Raw genomic sequence first — 12439 nt, forward strand, 5'->3', positions numbered from 1 at the left:
AACTCCCGCTGGGGCTGCTTGCTTAGCTCGTTTGCTTCCTCTATGCAGCAAGCACTCAGCTACAGTGATTTAGAATCGAAAGCGATTCGACTGCCCCCATAAATGAATGCGACACCAATTCATAAATCAGCGCGCACGAATCGTACTCCCCCTGTGTCGCACAGGGGACAACGCAGTACCCAGCGCCGAGATAGATCATTCACATTGCGGGAGGGGATTGTAGATGGAGGGGAGGTGGGGGATGTGTGCTGTATAACACACATACACTTACAGACACTCTCACACTCACTTACACTGTCGCACACACACACACAAACGGGCACACAAGCAAGCAGGAATCAGCTCGGCAGACAGATGGCAGGTGCCAGACGGTAAGAACAAAGGAGGGTAAGAGGCTGTTGAGTAGCCGTGGTGCCGCGCCGGCTATGTTTAGCCCACCCCAGCTGGGAACAGCCCCTTTTCCTCATCGCTTCCGCTGCTTCGCAATTTTTGTTTCCTTTCGATGTTGATGAGACGCCCGAAGTCACTTCTTGAAACGCATTACAATGAATTGGCTCTGCGTGGGTGCATCTCCTGCATTGCTTGAGCCCTTGGCGTGCCGAGATCGCACGTGTTAGATTTCCCTTTAGTCTTTTTCTTTCCTAGCTTTTTCTGGCGACCTGATGCCGCTTGTTGGGAGAAAAAAAAAATAAAAAAAATAATGATCGGGGTTGTTAGTTCAGTTATGTAATGCTCTTGGTTGTTCCGATGTAGCGATGAACCTTTAGGCTCCAGGATCCCGGATTTTTTTTTACCGAGAATTGGGATACGTTGGGCCTCGAAAGCGATTTTCGATTGGGGAAGTTAATCGGGGTTTCATGTTTGTGAGAGGTATCATGTAGACGTTTGAGTGGTTGCCAAGGTGATGGCGATGGGTTGGGAGTGCGGGAAGAAGGGCTAGACTGCGAAGTCGATGGGATAGGGGTGGATTGCATCTTATGGGAGTCGGTGGATAGGGCAGAGAATTTGTTTCTGGTCATCAGGCGCGTTTTGAAGGGTGATTGCATATGGATGGATTCAAGTGAGATTGAGTTGTGGAAGAGTGCAGGATGGGCAGGTTGATTTGTTTGTGCCGCCTGCTAATTCGCGTAGCTCATCTGGCGCCTGGTGGAGTTATCGGGGAGGTGGGCATCTATATCCTGGACGGCTTCTGTTGGATTTAATTTTGTTGGGGGCAGGTGCGGGATTCTGAAACATTAGGGTATTGGAAATGGACGTTTGTAGATTGCGGGTGTCTGCCAGAGCTCAATGTAGCGTGTTGAAGCGTTCAAATTTAGAGTGTGATATCGAACGGAGAGAAATACCGGCTTTCTGTTCTCTCAATGTGGGGGGTTTTTGTTGGTGCTAGTCGGAACCAATCGCAACGATTGGTCCATGAAGAGCTGCAGTGGCCCCTTTCTTTACAAGTAATCATCATTGTCTAGCGCGATTGTTTGGGAGAGGAGGGAAGCTTTGTACTCGCGCTTTGTGTCGTCTGTTCGGGTTTTCATATTCCACTGCTCTGTAGATTCTTACGACGGAATAGGGAGTGTTGATTGAATGACCTGCCGACCATGGTTGCATCTTAGTATAAATCCTGCAAAAGAGAGATACGCTAGAGTTATCACCCAAAACCAGGAATCTTCGCAAGGGTCATGGCTTTCAAAATACCTATCACAAATTTTCTCATTAGGGTGAAGTTGCTTCGAATCGTTGCACAAAATGTTACCTTCAGGTGGCAGTATCTACTTCGTGAAACTGGTTCATGTCGCACATTTAATGCCTCGTCTTGTATTGCTTTTCCAGATCACCCTGATAGGATCTGTCACTGGCACGTTTGCGGCAGAGTGTGGTTTGGATCAACAACTGTAGTCACCGTTCAACATTTTCTTGGATTCTGTGAACTGTAAAGGCTTTGCGCACTTACGTTTGGATGCTATTGTGCATCCGCCATTGAGCATCTACCCAGGAACTCCTGGAGATCATCAAGCCCTGGAATACTTCCGGTTGCGAAAGCAAATGCTTGACAATTTGAAGCCATTGTTGGTTCCTTTAGCTCATGATGTCATTGGCTTCTTAAAACATGATGGCCGAGAATCAACTGTATTGAGTTGACTATGAGGGTGCAGAATGGCGGCCCTTGGTTTGAACTTCGCCCTCGTTGGTGTGCTGCTCCTACTCTTGCTCATCGTCTCCTATTCCAGCTGCACCTCATTGGCACACACAGCAGTGGCTGTGTACAAATTGAGGCAGGATGGTCACTCTTGGAAGGGTTTCAGTCAAATTCCCAGCTTGAGACTCACTCCCGAACTGCTCAGCGATTACAGGAAGCAGTCTCTCTCATGTGAAGAGGATTTATCTGGGTTGGGTTCTTTGGATACAGTATGTGTGCTGAATCAGTCCATATCCTTTGCCCAAGAGAATACTGTTCTAGTTGGAAACGGAACATTAGAGATTCAACCCAACGTGTCGATTTCTTGCGTTAGTCTCGGGTGCAGTGTAACCATTCTGCTGAGAGGGGATGCTAACGTGGGTGCGAATTCCACCATACGAAGCAGCTCCTTATGGATAGAAGCTGCAAACGTAAATCTAGGCGATGGCGCAAGTTTCAACTCCAGTGCTTTCGGAGGAAAGCCTCCGTCGGGGACTAGTGGGACGCCGTCTGGGATTGATGGGGCGGGGGCCGGCCATGGAGGTCGAGGAGCTCTCTGCCTGAACGATTCTAGTAAAGAGCAGAGAGATAGTTGGGGTGGGGACATGTATGGTTGGTCCACTCTTATGAAGCCATGGGACTTCGGTAGCAGCGGGGGGACTACACGCAAGTATGCTGATCTTGGTGGTAAAGGCGGCGGCCGAGTGAATGTCACAATCACAGGGATTTTAGTGATCGATGGCTCAATTGAAGCGGATGGGGGATCTGTTGGGTATGAGGGAGGTGGTGGATCTGGAGGCAGCATTTTCGTTCGAGCGTCTCGAATGTGGGTTATTTTTTACATGATTAATATTTATTTTTGGTTTTAGAATATAAATAAGTAGACCTATATATATGTAATGAATTTTTTTTTTTCTTGCGGTAATTTCACAAGCTTTGATTTGTGGTGGTTGCAATGTCACATCATGCTATGCTGTTGATCACCTCCACTCCAGTAGAAGTTTTGAAAGCCGAAGTCCTGGTATACCTTGGATGCAGAAAAGGGCACGGACAGATCAGCGCAATTGGTGGCTCTGGTCGAGGAGGTGCTTCTGGAGGCCGGATTGCCATCAGCTCCATGAGAATTGATGGTGTCACTGTACGCTATCATGGTCAGAACACTTGATAACTTTTCAACAAGGACCCATTTTGTATTAGATCCTTGCATTTTCAAGTATTAAGGTTTACATTTGTGCGTTTTGCCTCCGCTTTCCTGTTAAGAATCGAGAGTTTAAACTGTGCTGTCTGTCGCATGTGCATACAGCTTGCGTTTTAGCAAATCAAAGTTTTTACTGAAGAGGATGATTGCGGTATGAAAAGCTTAGAAACTAGGATCTTACGAGACGGTATTGTCCCTCGTGCCTGGCAGGTGGTGATAGTTTCGCTTGTCCTCAGAACAATGGAGCAGCAGGCACACGATTTGATTTATTCTCGTCATCTCTGCATGTATCGAATAGCAACAAAACAACCGCTACTGACACGCTGCTGCTGGAGTTTCCCAACCACCCTTTATGGTCGGAAGTGTGTGTAGAAAACAATGCGAGCGTGTTGGTCCCTCTGTTGTGGAGTAGAGTGCAGGTATATGTTTATTACGAAATTTTTTGGGACCTTTAGTGCTGGTTGGTTTCTCGTGTTAAATACAATATTGTTGGGTCTAATTTCAGAGAGACTGAGAGACCTACTGTTTGGTGAGATTCGTGCTCTTGTTCACCTAGCATTTCATTCAGACGATTCCTCAGGTTAGTGGTTTCTGCAAACGTTGTATTTGCAGTTTGCTTCATGCTTGACGTTTGGTGCAGGTTCGCTATACTATTACCTTGCAGTCGGGAGGTCTTCTCAGCTTTGGTCTGGCTTCGTTTTCAACCTCTGTATTTGAGTTAGTGGCGGAGGGAGTGTACATGAGTGATTCTACGATCAAGGTGTATGGGGCTCTTAAATTGTCTGTGAAGATGCTGCTAATGTGGAACTCAACTATCAAAGTTGAAGGCAATCCTGATGATTTTATGTTGGCTACCTCAACTATCGAGACGAGCAACTTAGTTATTTTGCGGGTACCCTCCACAACATGCATCTTATTGATTAGTGGAAAGCGTGTAATTGATGACTGCTGTATCTAATTTTAAGAACTCGACAGAGTGAAATTAGTGCCACGAGGATAAGGTGTCTTGTCTGATTTGGCCTGAACATGACATGTCATCAACTGTAATTGGATGTGAAGATATTTTTACATAATCGTGTGGTATTGTCAGAAACTGCAGGTAGTGGTTTATGCAATTTTTGTCAGTGACTCCTGTCACTTGAATTAAGTATTAAACTGGACTACTTGGTTCTTAATAGGAATGTTAAACAAAATTCTTGATTATGGTTTGCTAAATTGAAGTTGTTGTGTGTGTGCCAGCAAGGATCAGTGATCGAATCGAGTGTAAATCTAGGAATGCATGGTCAGGGTTTGCTGGCACTTTCTGGTCCTGGTGACTCGTTAAGAGCACAACGACTTTTTGTTTCGCTGTTCTACACAGTGCAGGTAAGTCAGAAATCGGTCTAAAATTGTTGACAGTCTTATCCGAGAGATGTTATTCAGATGTTCCTCATTCCTATTCAGATTGCTCATCTAACTTCCGTTGTTCGCTTGTCTTTTTGCTGAAAATTTCCTTCCATGATATATTTTTCCGAACAAGCATATTTTTTAAAGAAATATGTTTGGTTGCTTAGGTTGCTGAAGGAGCAATGATGCAAGCGCCGCTTAATGCAGATTCTCCTATTAAAGAAGAGTAAGTTATTTTTTAATCTAGAGTTCTGGAAAAGGTCGGAAATCGAAATGTGTCGAAATATTCCACCGAGCTAGAAAGCATGTTTGCTAGTCTTGTTTGTTTCAAAATGTACCATAACCGAGTGTTTCATATTTCTGTGAAATAATTTGTATTTCCTCATTGATGGGCCATAATTTGGGAACTGTAAATTCAGGATCACAAGAGTATATTGTGAAAACAGTGTCTGCCCAGAAGAAGTTCTCACGCCTTCTGAGGACTGTACACTCAATGTCTCATCCCCATTTACAATGCAGGTAGAGTCCCCTGTCATGATCTTAGCTTTCTTTCTATGTTCGTCCTGACATGCAGAGAGCGATTTGAAAATTCACAGCTATGACTTATGTAGGTATTAATGCTTGTAGTACGTAATGTCGTATCGTGATTGCGTTAAGCCTCAGCTAGCTAGCATATGTATAGACCCTGCCCTAACTAATTTGAAGACTTTAGAACTGGTGACTGCAGAAATGGAAAAAGAATTTCATGTTACTAAATGCAGACATCTCATTTGTTCAGTTCTGTCGCGTGGAAGATGTCGATATCAATGGTACTGTAGTCGGTAGTGCTATTCACGTGCAGCGAGTCAAGACAATCTCAATAAGAGGCATTTTTTCTACATCAGCATTAGGTGCGCTTTTTTTAAGAATTATTTTGGGCATTTTATTGCTATGTCGTACAATGAATAGTTATTTTCTCTCGAACTTCTCTCTTGTGCCTAGCTTTTCCATTTTCTGCACATTCGTGAGAACGCAACTACACCAAATGTCTCGAAACCGAATTTGTTATCTTAACTTTTAAAGCATCTGCATTATGTAATGAACGTTTCAATGTATGTTTGTCCCATCAAAAACTCATTTCAAATTTTTTCTGGCTTGTGAGTTTCTTTGCAAACTTTGTGGAAACTGACGCTGTGGACAATTTTGTCAGGGTGCCAGGGAGGGCTCGGCAAAGGAATGTTTAATTCTGCTGCTGCAGGAGGTGGTGGGGGACATGGTGGAAAAGGTGGCAGGGGTTTTTATAAAGGAAGCTATTCATTGGGCGGTGCACCTTATGGTAATAACAGCCTTCCCTGTGAGTTCGGCAGTGGGAGCGGCATTGGCAATGCAAGCTTTGGGGAATATACCACTGGCGGCGGTATTATAGGTTTGTTCCTTGTTGCCAGCTGCCGTCTCTGATATGTTCGCTATCTGCGTTTTTTAAACGATATGTATGTATCTCCCTTCTTTCTAACAAATTTGATCAATTCCAATGGAGCATGCATTCTCACTGATAGTTTCACATGAGTTTTTGAAGTTAGTGGTATGTGTACATCGCATGTGTTTAACTTGGTGAACGTAAGGGTCGAGATTGGTGGATTTATCATTGACAATCACGTGCGCATGTCTGCCATTACCGTAATCGTGTTCTAAGACTTCATTTGACTCAGTTGATCATTGCTTCATGTCTGTTTCAGTCATGGGTTCGAATGAACATCCTATATCGAAGATTGAAATCTTTGGAGTTCTATCTACGGATGGTGGAAGTTTCGATGAATCTCAACGTCAAGTTGGAGGTCCAGACATGGGTGATCCAGGTGGAGGCTCTGGTGGTAGTCTTCTTCTATTTCTTCAGACATTGATCATGGGAAACGGGTCAATTCTTTCGAGTGCAGGAGGTCATGGTGGTCCAGTGGGTGGTGGAGGAGGTGGTGGTGGCCGACTTCACTTTCATTGGTCCAACATCCCCACTGGAGTAGATTTTGTCCCCCTTGCTTACGTCAAGGGTCTCTATCATACCAGGTAGTTACAGGCCGTTGCATGGTGGCCAAAAGAACCAAAGAAAAGGATGATTGCTTTCATGGTTTACCAAAGCGCTTAATGTCGATCAGTCTCAATAGGACATTTGGATACTAGCTAGTGAAATTTTATAAAAACTTCATAGATATTCACGAAGTTATTAACCATCAACACAGCTCAAAATGTTTCACTGAAGCTGCACCTTTTTCTTATCGCTTTCAGGAACCAGCATCTATAGTTTTCAAACTCTAATATCGCCTCTCAGATAATAAGTAGAAAGATAAAGCTTCTTCGTTACCAAAACATCCGCGTATGAACGGTTACACTTTTATTGCTTCGCTTACTGAATATTAGGATTCGTTTGTAGCAGGCTCTTTTTGAATATGGAAGAGCCAATATCCTCCTCGATGGAAAGAATATATGAGGTAATCAGAAGTATATTTTTGTGTGGATGCGTAAGATTCGTGTATGTCGAAGTTGATCATCACAAGACTGGTGTGTGAACAGAGGGGGACGTGCCGGAGGTGAAACATCCGAAGATGGAGAGAATGGCACTATCAGTGGAGTTGATTGTCCACCTGGCCTCTACGGCATCTTCTGTAAGGTAATTACTCTAAACAAATATCTAGTATGGTCTTGTTGGCCTGTGTTTGTTCTTAAGTCCTTAAGAAAAAATTTCGGATCTGTTTGTAGGAATTCACTGACTTGATGGATTAGTTTCAGATGCCAATGCATTAGACAGTTGGAATTATAAACATCGGCTTTATTCAGCCGATACATTTCAGCTTTGTTGATCTAATTATTGGGTGTTATCATGGCAGGAGTGTCCAGTTGGAACATACAAGAATGAGATTGGCTGGAAGTCTGAGTTGTGCAAGTCATGTCCACCTGAGAATCTTCCACGCCGTGCTAAATATATTTACACTCGTGGTAACTTTCATCTCTCATTACTTGTTTTGAGTGATCTCAGATTTTTCTTTGAAATTAGAATCCACTTTCATTGCATTGGAGGAGCCATGTTGAGTTAACAAGATCACCTCCATGTTTTACACAGGGGGTGTCGTTGAGGCAACTTGCCCTTATCAGTGTATTTCGGACAAGTATCATATGCCAAATTGCTACACTATGGTAGAGGACTTGATTTATACGCTAGGTGGCCCTTGGTGGTTTACACTCTTGCTCTCGGTTGTCATGGTTGTCTTGGCTATGGTGCTAAGCGTTGCACGAATGAAGTTGGTTGGCAATGACGACTTTTCCGGGCCTGCTCCAACACCACATGGAGCTCTTATCGATCATTCCTTTCCATTTTTGGAATCTCTAAATGAGGTTTACCATCCTTTCAAACCATATGGATTGCTTGGTTAGTCTTTTGTTCCAAATTAGATTCACTTAGTTGTTTAATCTGCTTAGAACCTGAAGTTCTTCGATACAGGTACTGGAGACCGCACGAGTAGAGGAGTCTCAGAACCACATACATCGGATGTATTTTATGGGCAATAATACCTTTGGCGAGCCATGGCATCTACCTCATTCTCCCCCTGAGCAGATTATGGATCTTGTGTAAGCTCTAACCCTCTATTGTATCTATGCCTCAGTTATAACATTCTGGTGTGTCATGATGTTCAAGCCTTGATTGTTCTCTGAGAGCAGGGTTGAGCATGTTTCTAGTACTTGATTTCCTTGTTGAAGAGGGGTTCTCGTGGTCTCACATGTTTGTTCTTAATTCGCAGTTACGAAGATGCTTTTAATAGATTTGCTGAGGAAATCAACTTTCTGGCAGCTTATCAATGGTGGGAAGGTTCAGTGCACAGCATTTTGTCAGTTTTAGCATATCCAGTTGCATGGTCATGGCAGCAATGGCGTGCACGTAAGAAAATTCAGCGACTGAGGGAATATGTACGCTCGGAATATGATCATGCATGCTTGAGATCCTGCCGATCACGAGCTTTATATGAAGGTCTTAAGGTGAATTATCCTGATCATCTGAATATTGCTTAAACGTACAGCTGGCTGGTTTTTCTGGAGATAATTTCGATTTCATTTTCACCTTCAACTATCAGTGAGAATATTGTGGGGGCTACTACGTGGATTCTCTGTCTGTGCTACTAAGCATCTTGAATATACAACAAGCTCTTCTTGTATTTATGTGTTTCAGCACCATTACATGTCGTTTATAATTCAATTTGATAGACTGCCTTACAAGAATTTATTGCTTCATTGTTTTCTTCATTGTGGGTTATGAACATTTATTGTTGCTTGTGTTGGATGGATTTTATCGTGAATTACAATCCTGAAATTCGTCTCATGCAGGTGGCAGCAACACCTGACTTGATGTTGGCATACATTGATGTTTTCCTTGGAGGAGACGAAAAACGACCTGATTTACCTCCTAAGTTGATGCAAAGATTGCCATTGACTATAATTTTCGGTGGTGAAGGCAGCTATATGGCGCCCTACAGCCTTCATAGCGATAATCTACTAACTAGCCTAATTGGCCAGGTAAATTGCCACGATGTTTTGAATGAGAGAAGTTTCTACCCTTTGATGCACAGGTTTCTACTGTGTTACTGTTGCGGTTGATCATGTGTTCCGTAGCCTGTAACATGTGGCCTAATTTATGATTACAGGCTGTCCCTTCAACAATGTGGTATAGATTGGTGGCTGGTTTAAATGTGCAACTGCGGACAGTGCGAAGGGGGTCACTTCGCAGCAGCTTGCTGCCTGTCTTGAATTGGCTAAACACTCATGCCAACTCAAGAATAGCTTCTTTGGGTGTTCGCGTGGACTTGGCCTGGTACCAAGCTACAGCTACAGGCTACTATCAGTTTGGCTTAGTCATGAATCCTGCTGATGAAGTTCCTCAGCCAATGCAGTTTCCAGATGACCCAAGCCCCAATGATTCCCCAAGGAGGTATTATTGCTAATTAATGACTTATTTCTATTTGGTAATAACATTTAACATTGAATGACTACGGTAATAAATGGAAGAAGGATAGGAAATCGTCGCTTTCAGTAACGATTGTCTCATCTGGCTTTGCAGGAGTAAGTAATGTTTACGAATTTTGCACTAACTAAAAGATAGTTTTTGGATTTACTGCAACGAAAATCTATTCGTCATGGCTTTTGTATGATAAGGAAAGACCATTCTTGATGTACGCTGTATTGCGTCAGAATTTTGCTGACCGTAGCATCGTGATGCAGTATCAGGTATATGCCATCAGATCATGACGATGGTTTCAATGCACCCCAACAATGGCAATTTAGCCAAGGCTACTCACAATTGGGAATTTCAAGGCGACGAATTGGCGGTGCAGTTTTAGATTTTAGTAGTCTCAAGTCTTTGGAATACAGACGTGACTTTTTCTTCCCGTTGTCGTTTCTTGTCAGAAATGCAAGACCTGTTGGGCATCATGTAAATTTTTTTTAACCTTTTTTGAAAACCTGTTTCAATGATGCTTGTATTATTCGTCTCGCTCCATCAAAATCTCACTAAAAAATAATGCTTTAATAGCTGATTGTATCCTTTCTTTATGCTAAGGTACTTGCTACTTTGGTTCTGATGAAGCCCTGTGATTATCCTTTCAAAAGGTGGCCAGAGTATTGTATTGTCTGTCTTGCTCTATCAATATTCTACTAAGAAGTTAGTCATTGTTGTTCTGGAAACCGATTTTAAGGGTAATGATTAGAGATGTTATATAATTTTTCTACAACAATTTACTTTTTCTTTCTCTTATCATGTCCTGATTATGGTTGGTTTATCTACAGGCATCTGTGGGGCTCGTGATCTCTCTGCTGCTGTTGGTTGATTTGAGTTTGACACTCCTCATGCTGCTCCAGTTCTACTCTATATCTTTGGGGGCAATGCTGGCAATTCTGTTGGTTCTGCCTTTTGCTTCAGTTATTCCAAGTGCAGCTGGCCTGAACGCTCTATTTAGCCATGGTCCCCGAAGATCTGCGGCTCTCGCACGAATTTATGCTCTGTGGAACATCACTTCGTTTGTGAACCTTGTAAGTTCTTCATTTATGTTTTTTTGTGTGTTTTTTTGTGCACAACACAACGTTCAAGTCCCATTACCCTGTTTCATTGCGTCTTCCAATCATTAATATTCCTGCATAGCTGCTTGTAACCTGTTTGCCCTCAAATGCCTAAAGAGACAACTCTATCGTGATTCAGGAATCCCTCCCTCACTTCTTAATGAAACCTGAAATCTCTAGCTTTTTCTTTTTGTTGGGTGCATACTCTGGGGTTCTAGAATATGTTTTACAGAATGAGGATCTCGGGTTTTAAGTACGAGAACTGATAATGCTGTATTTCTGTACTGCAGAGCACCGCGTTTATTTATGGGTACATTCACTATGTTATGAAGTTTGACTCTGCTACGTCTAATCTTCAGGGTTTCAACTCGTAAGATTTTTCTGAACCTTTCATTTATTGAACCCTCTAGTCACATTCGACGAGTTGTGATCTAATTCCGTCGAAGGAAGTTATTCAGTATGTGCTACTTAATTTTGAGTAAGCAAGAGATAAATGATTCAGGTTTGTGGAATAGATTATGGGAGTTGTTTATAACCTGGTAAACCATCGATGATAGAAATTAGTACTAGGTGTGTAGTTAAGCAGGTTGTGTTGACATCGCAGGGAAGAAGAGAGTTGGTGGCTATTTCCAGCATTACTTGTTCTTGAGAAAAGCGTGCAAGCGAGCATGATTGATCTTCATATTGCCAACCTCGAAATTCAGGACCGCACTCTATACTCTGAAGACGCTACCAGATTTTGGGAGTCCTGAACCCGACTTGTAGTTTTATGGTGATATTTTATTGCTAGTAGACTGTCCTTGCAAATGTTTTGTCAGAGGTAGGCGGTAGTCATATTATTGTAGGAGTGTATACTGACAGGGGCTGTAAGTCGGATGTGCACTGATTGACGTGTTCTACAGGTTCCGCATCGTATACGTAGACAAGGTTCGGGTTTGCATTTGTTACAGCTTTTCGTTTTTCCTACTGTGCCCAAGATTATTTAGCCAGGTATATGTCTCATCAATTAGAGCGATCTTGTAGCATTTACTGTACAAATACCAGCATATATTGACTCTTGCAGTGGACCAATGGTTAACATAGTGGATTTATAAACACTTAAACAATTGTGAATATACTTATGTTGCTGATCAACTTGCCCAAAATATGGAAAACATAGTGAATTGCATTTTTAAGGTCAATTTCAAATGTTTTTTTATTTTTATTTTTTTATTTTTTTATTTTTATTTTATTTTTAAATATACTTCAATATAGTATAATTGAGTTTTTGATATTTCTTTTTCAACAACTTTAATACCCAAATCTTAAATCCATGTCACTTAAGTAAATTCCTCCTATATATTTTAGCTACTTCAAGGACTAAATTCCATAATTACATCAATTTTTCAAATGTTTGGATATTTTAATCAATAATAAAATAGTGTCAATTTAACTAGATAGAGTCCAACGTGGCTTTTGAAACTTAGATATTGGTAGCCAATGAATATAATAAAGATAGTGGCTCTCTACTATTGTACCTACACCACTTTGCACAATAACATAGTGATTTGAAAGAAGCTTAAGAGATGGTAACCTTCTTTAGAAAGATTTTTTTTTTTTTTTTTTTTTTTTTT

General features: G+C 42.1%; 1 protein-coding gene across 1 annotated transcript; it reads left to right on the forward strand.

Annotated features, from left to right (window-relative positions):
* The first annotated feature begins 506 nt into the window (after positions 1-506).
* Positions 507-11960, forward strand: LOC112285586 (uncharacterized). The gene is made up of 22 exons (XM_024526551.3): positions 507-1163; positions 1825-2996; positions 3209-3321; positions 3579-3787; positions 4009-4260; positions 4608-4733; positions 4922-4980; positions 5174-5273; positions 5533-5644; positions 5944-6159; positions 6470-6794; positions 7299-7395; positions 7613-7721; positions 7846-8117; positions 8224-8351; positions 8522-8756; positions 9102-9290; positions 9419-9702; positions 9993-10203; positions 10557-10799; positions 11117-11196; positions 11431-11960. The coding sequence occupies exons 2-22, from the start codon at positions 2149-2151 to the stop codon at positions 11576-11578; spliced, it is 4356 nt and encodes a 1451-aa protein (XP_024382319.1). The 5' UTR covers positions 507-1163; positions 1825-2148; the 3' UTR covers positions 11579-11960.
* The last annotated feature ends 479 nt before the right edge of the window (positions 11961-12439 follow it).

This window comes from Physcomitrium patens, chromosome 1 (genome assembly GCF_059467195.1).
Source record: "Physcomitrium patens ecotype Gransden chromosome 1, ASM5946719v1, whole genome shotgun sequence".
In the NCBI taxonomy this organism is placed as follows: Eukaryota; Viridiplantae; Streptophyta; class Bryopsida; order Funariales; family Funariaceae; genus Physcomitrium; species Physcomitrium patens.

Bases quoted from the DNA above. Each gene is read 5' to 3' on its own strand.
- LOC112285586 (XM_024526551.3), top strand. From the start codon at position 2,149: ATGGCGGCCCTTGGTTTGAACTTCGCCCTCGTTGGTGTGCTGCTCCTA. The intron at 3,322-3,578 runs GTCAGAACACTT...CGTGCCTGGCAG, and splicing joins TGTCACTGTACGCTATCATG to GTGGTGATAGTTTCGCTTGT. The intron at 3,788-4,008 runs GTATATGTTTAT...CGTTTGGTGCAG, and splicing joins TGTTGTGGAGTAGAGTGCAG to GTTCGCTATACTATTACCTT.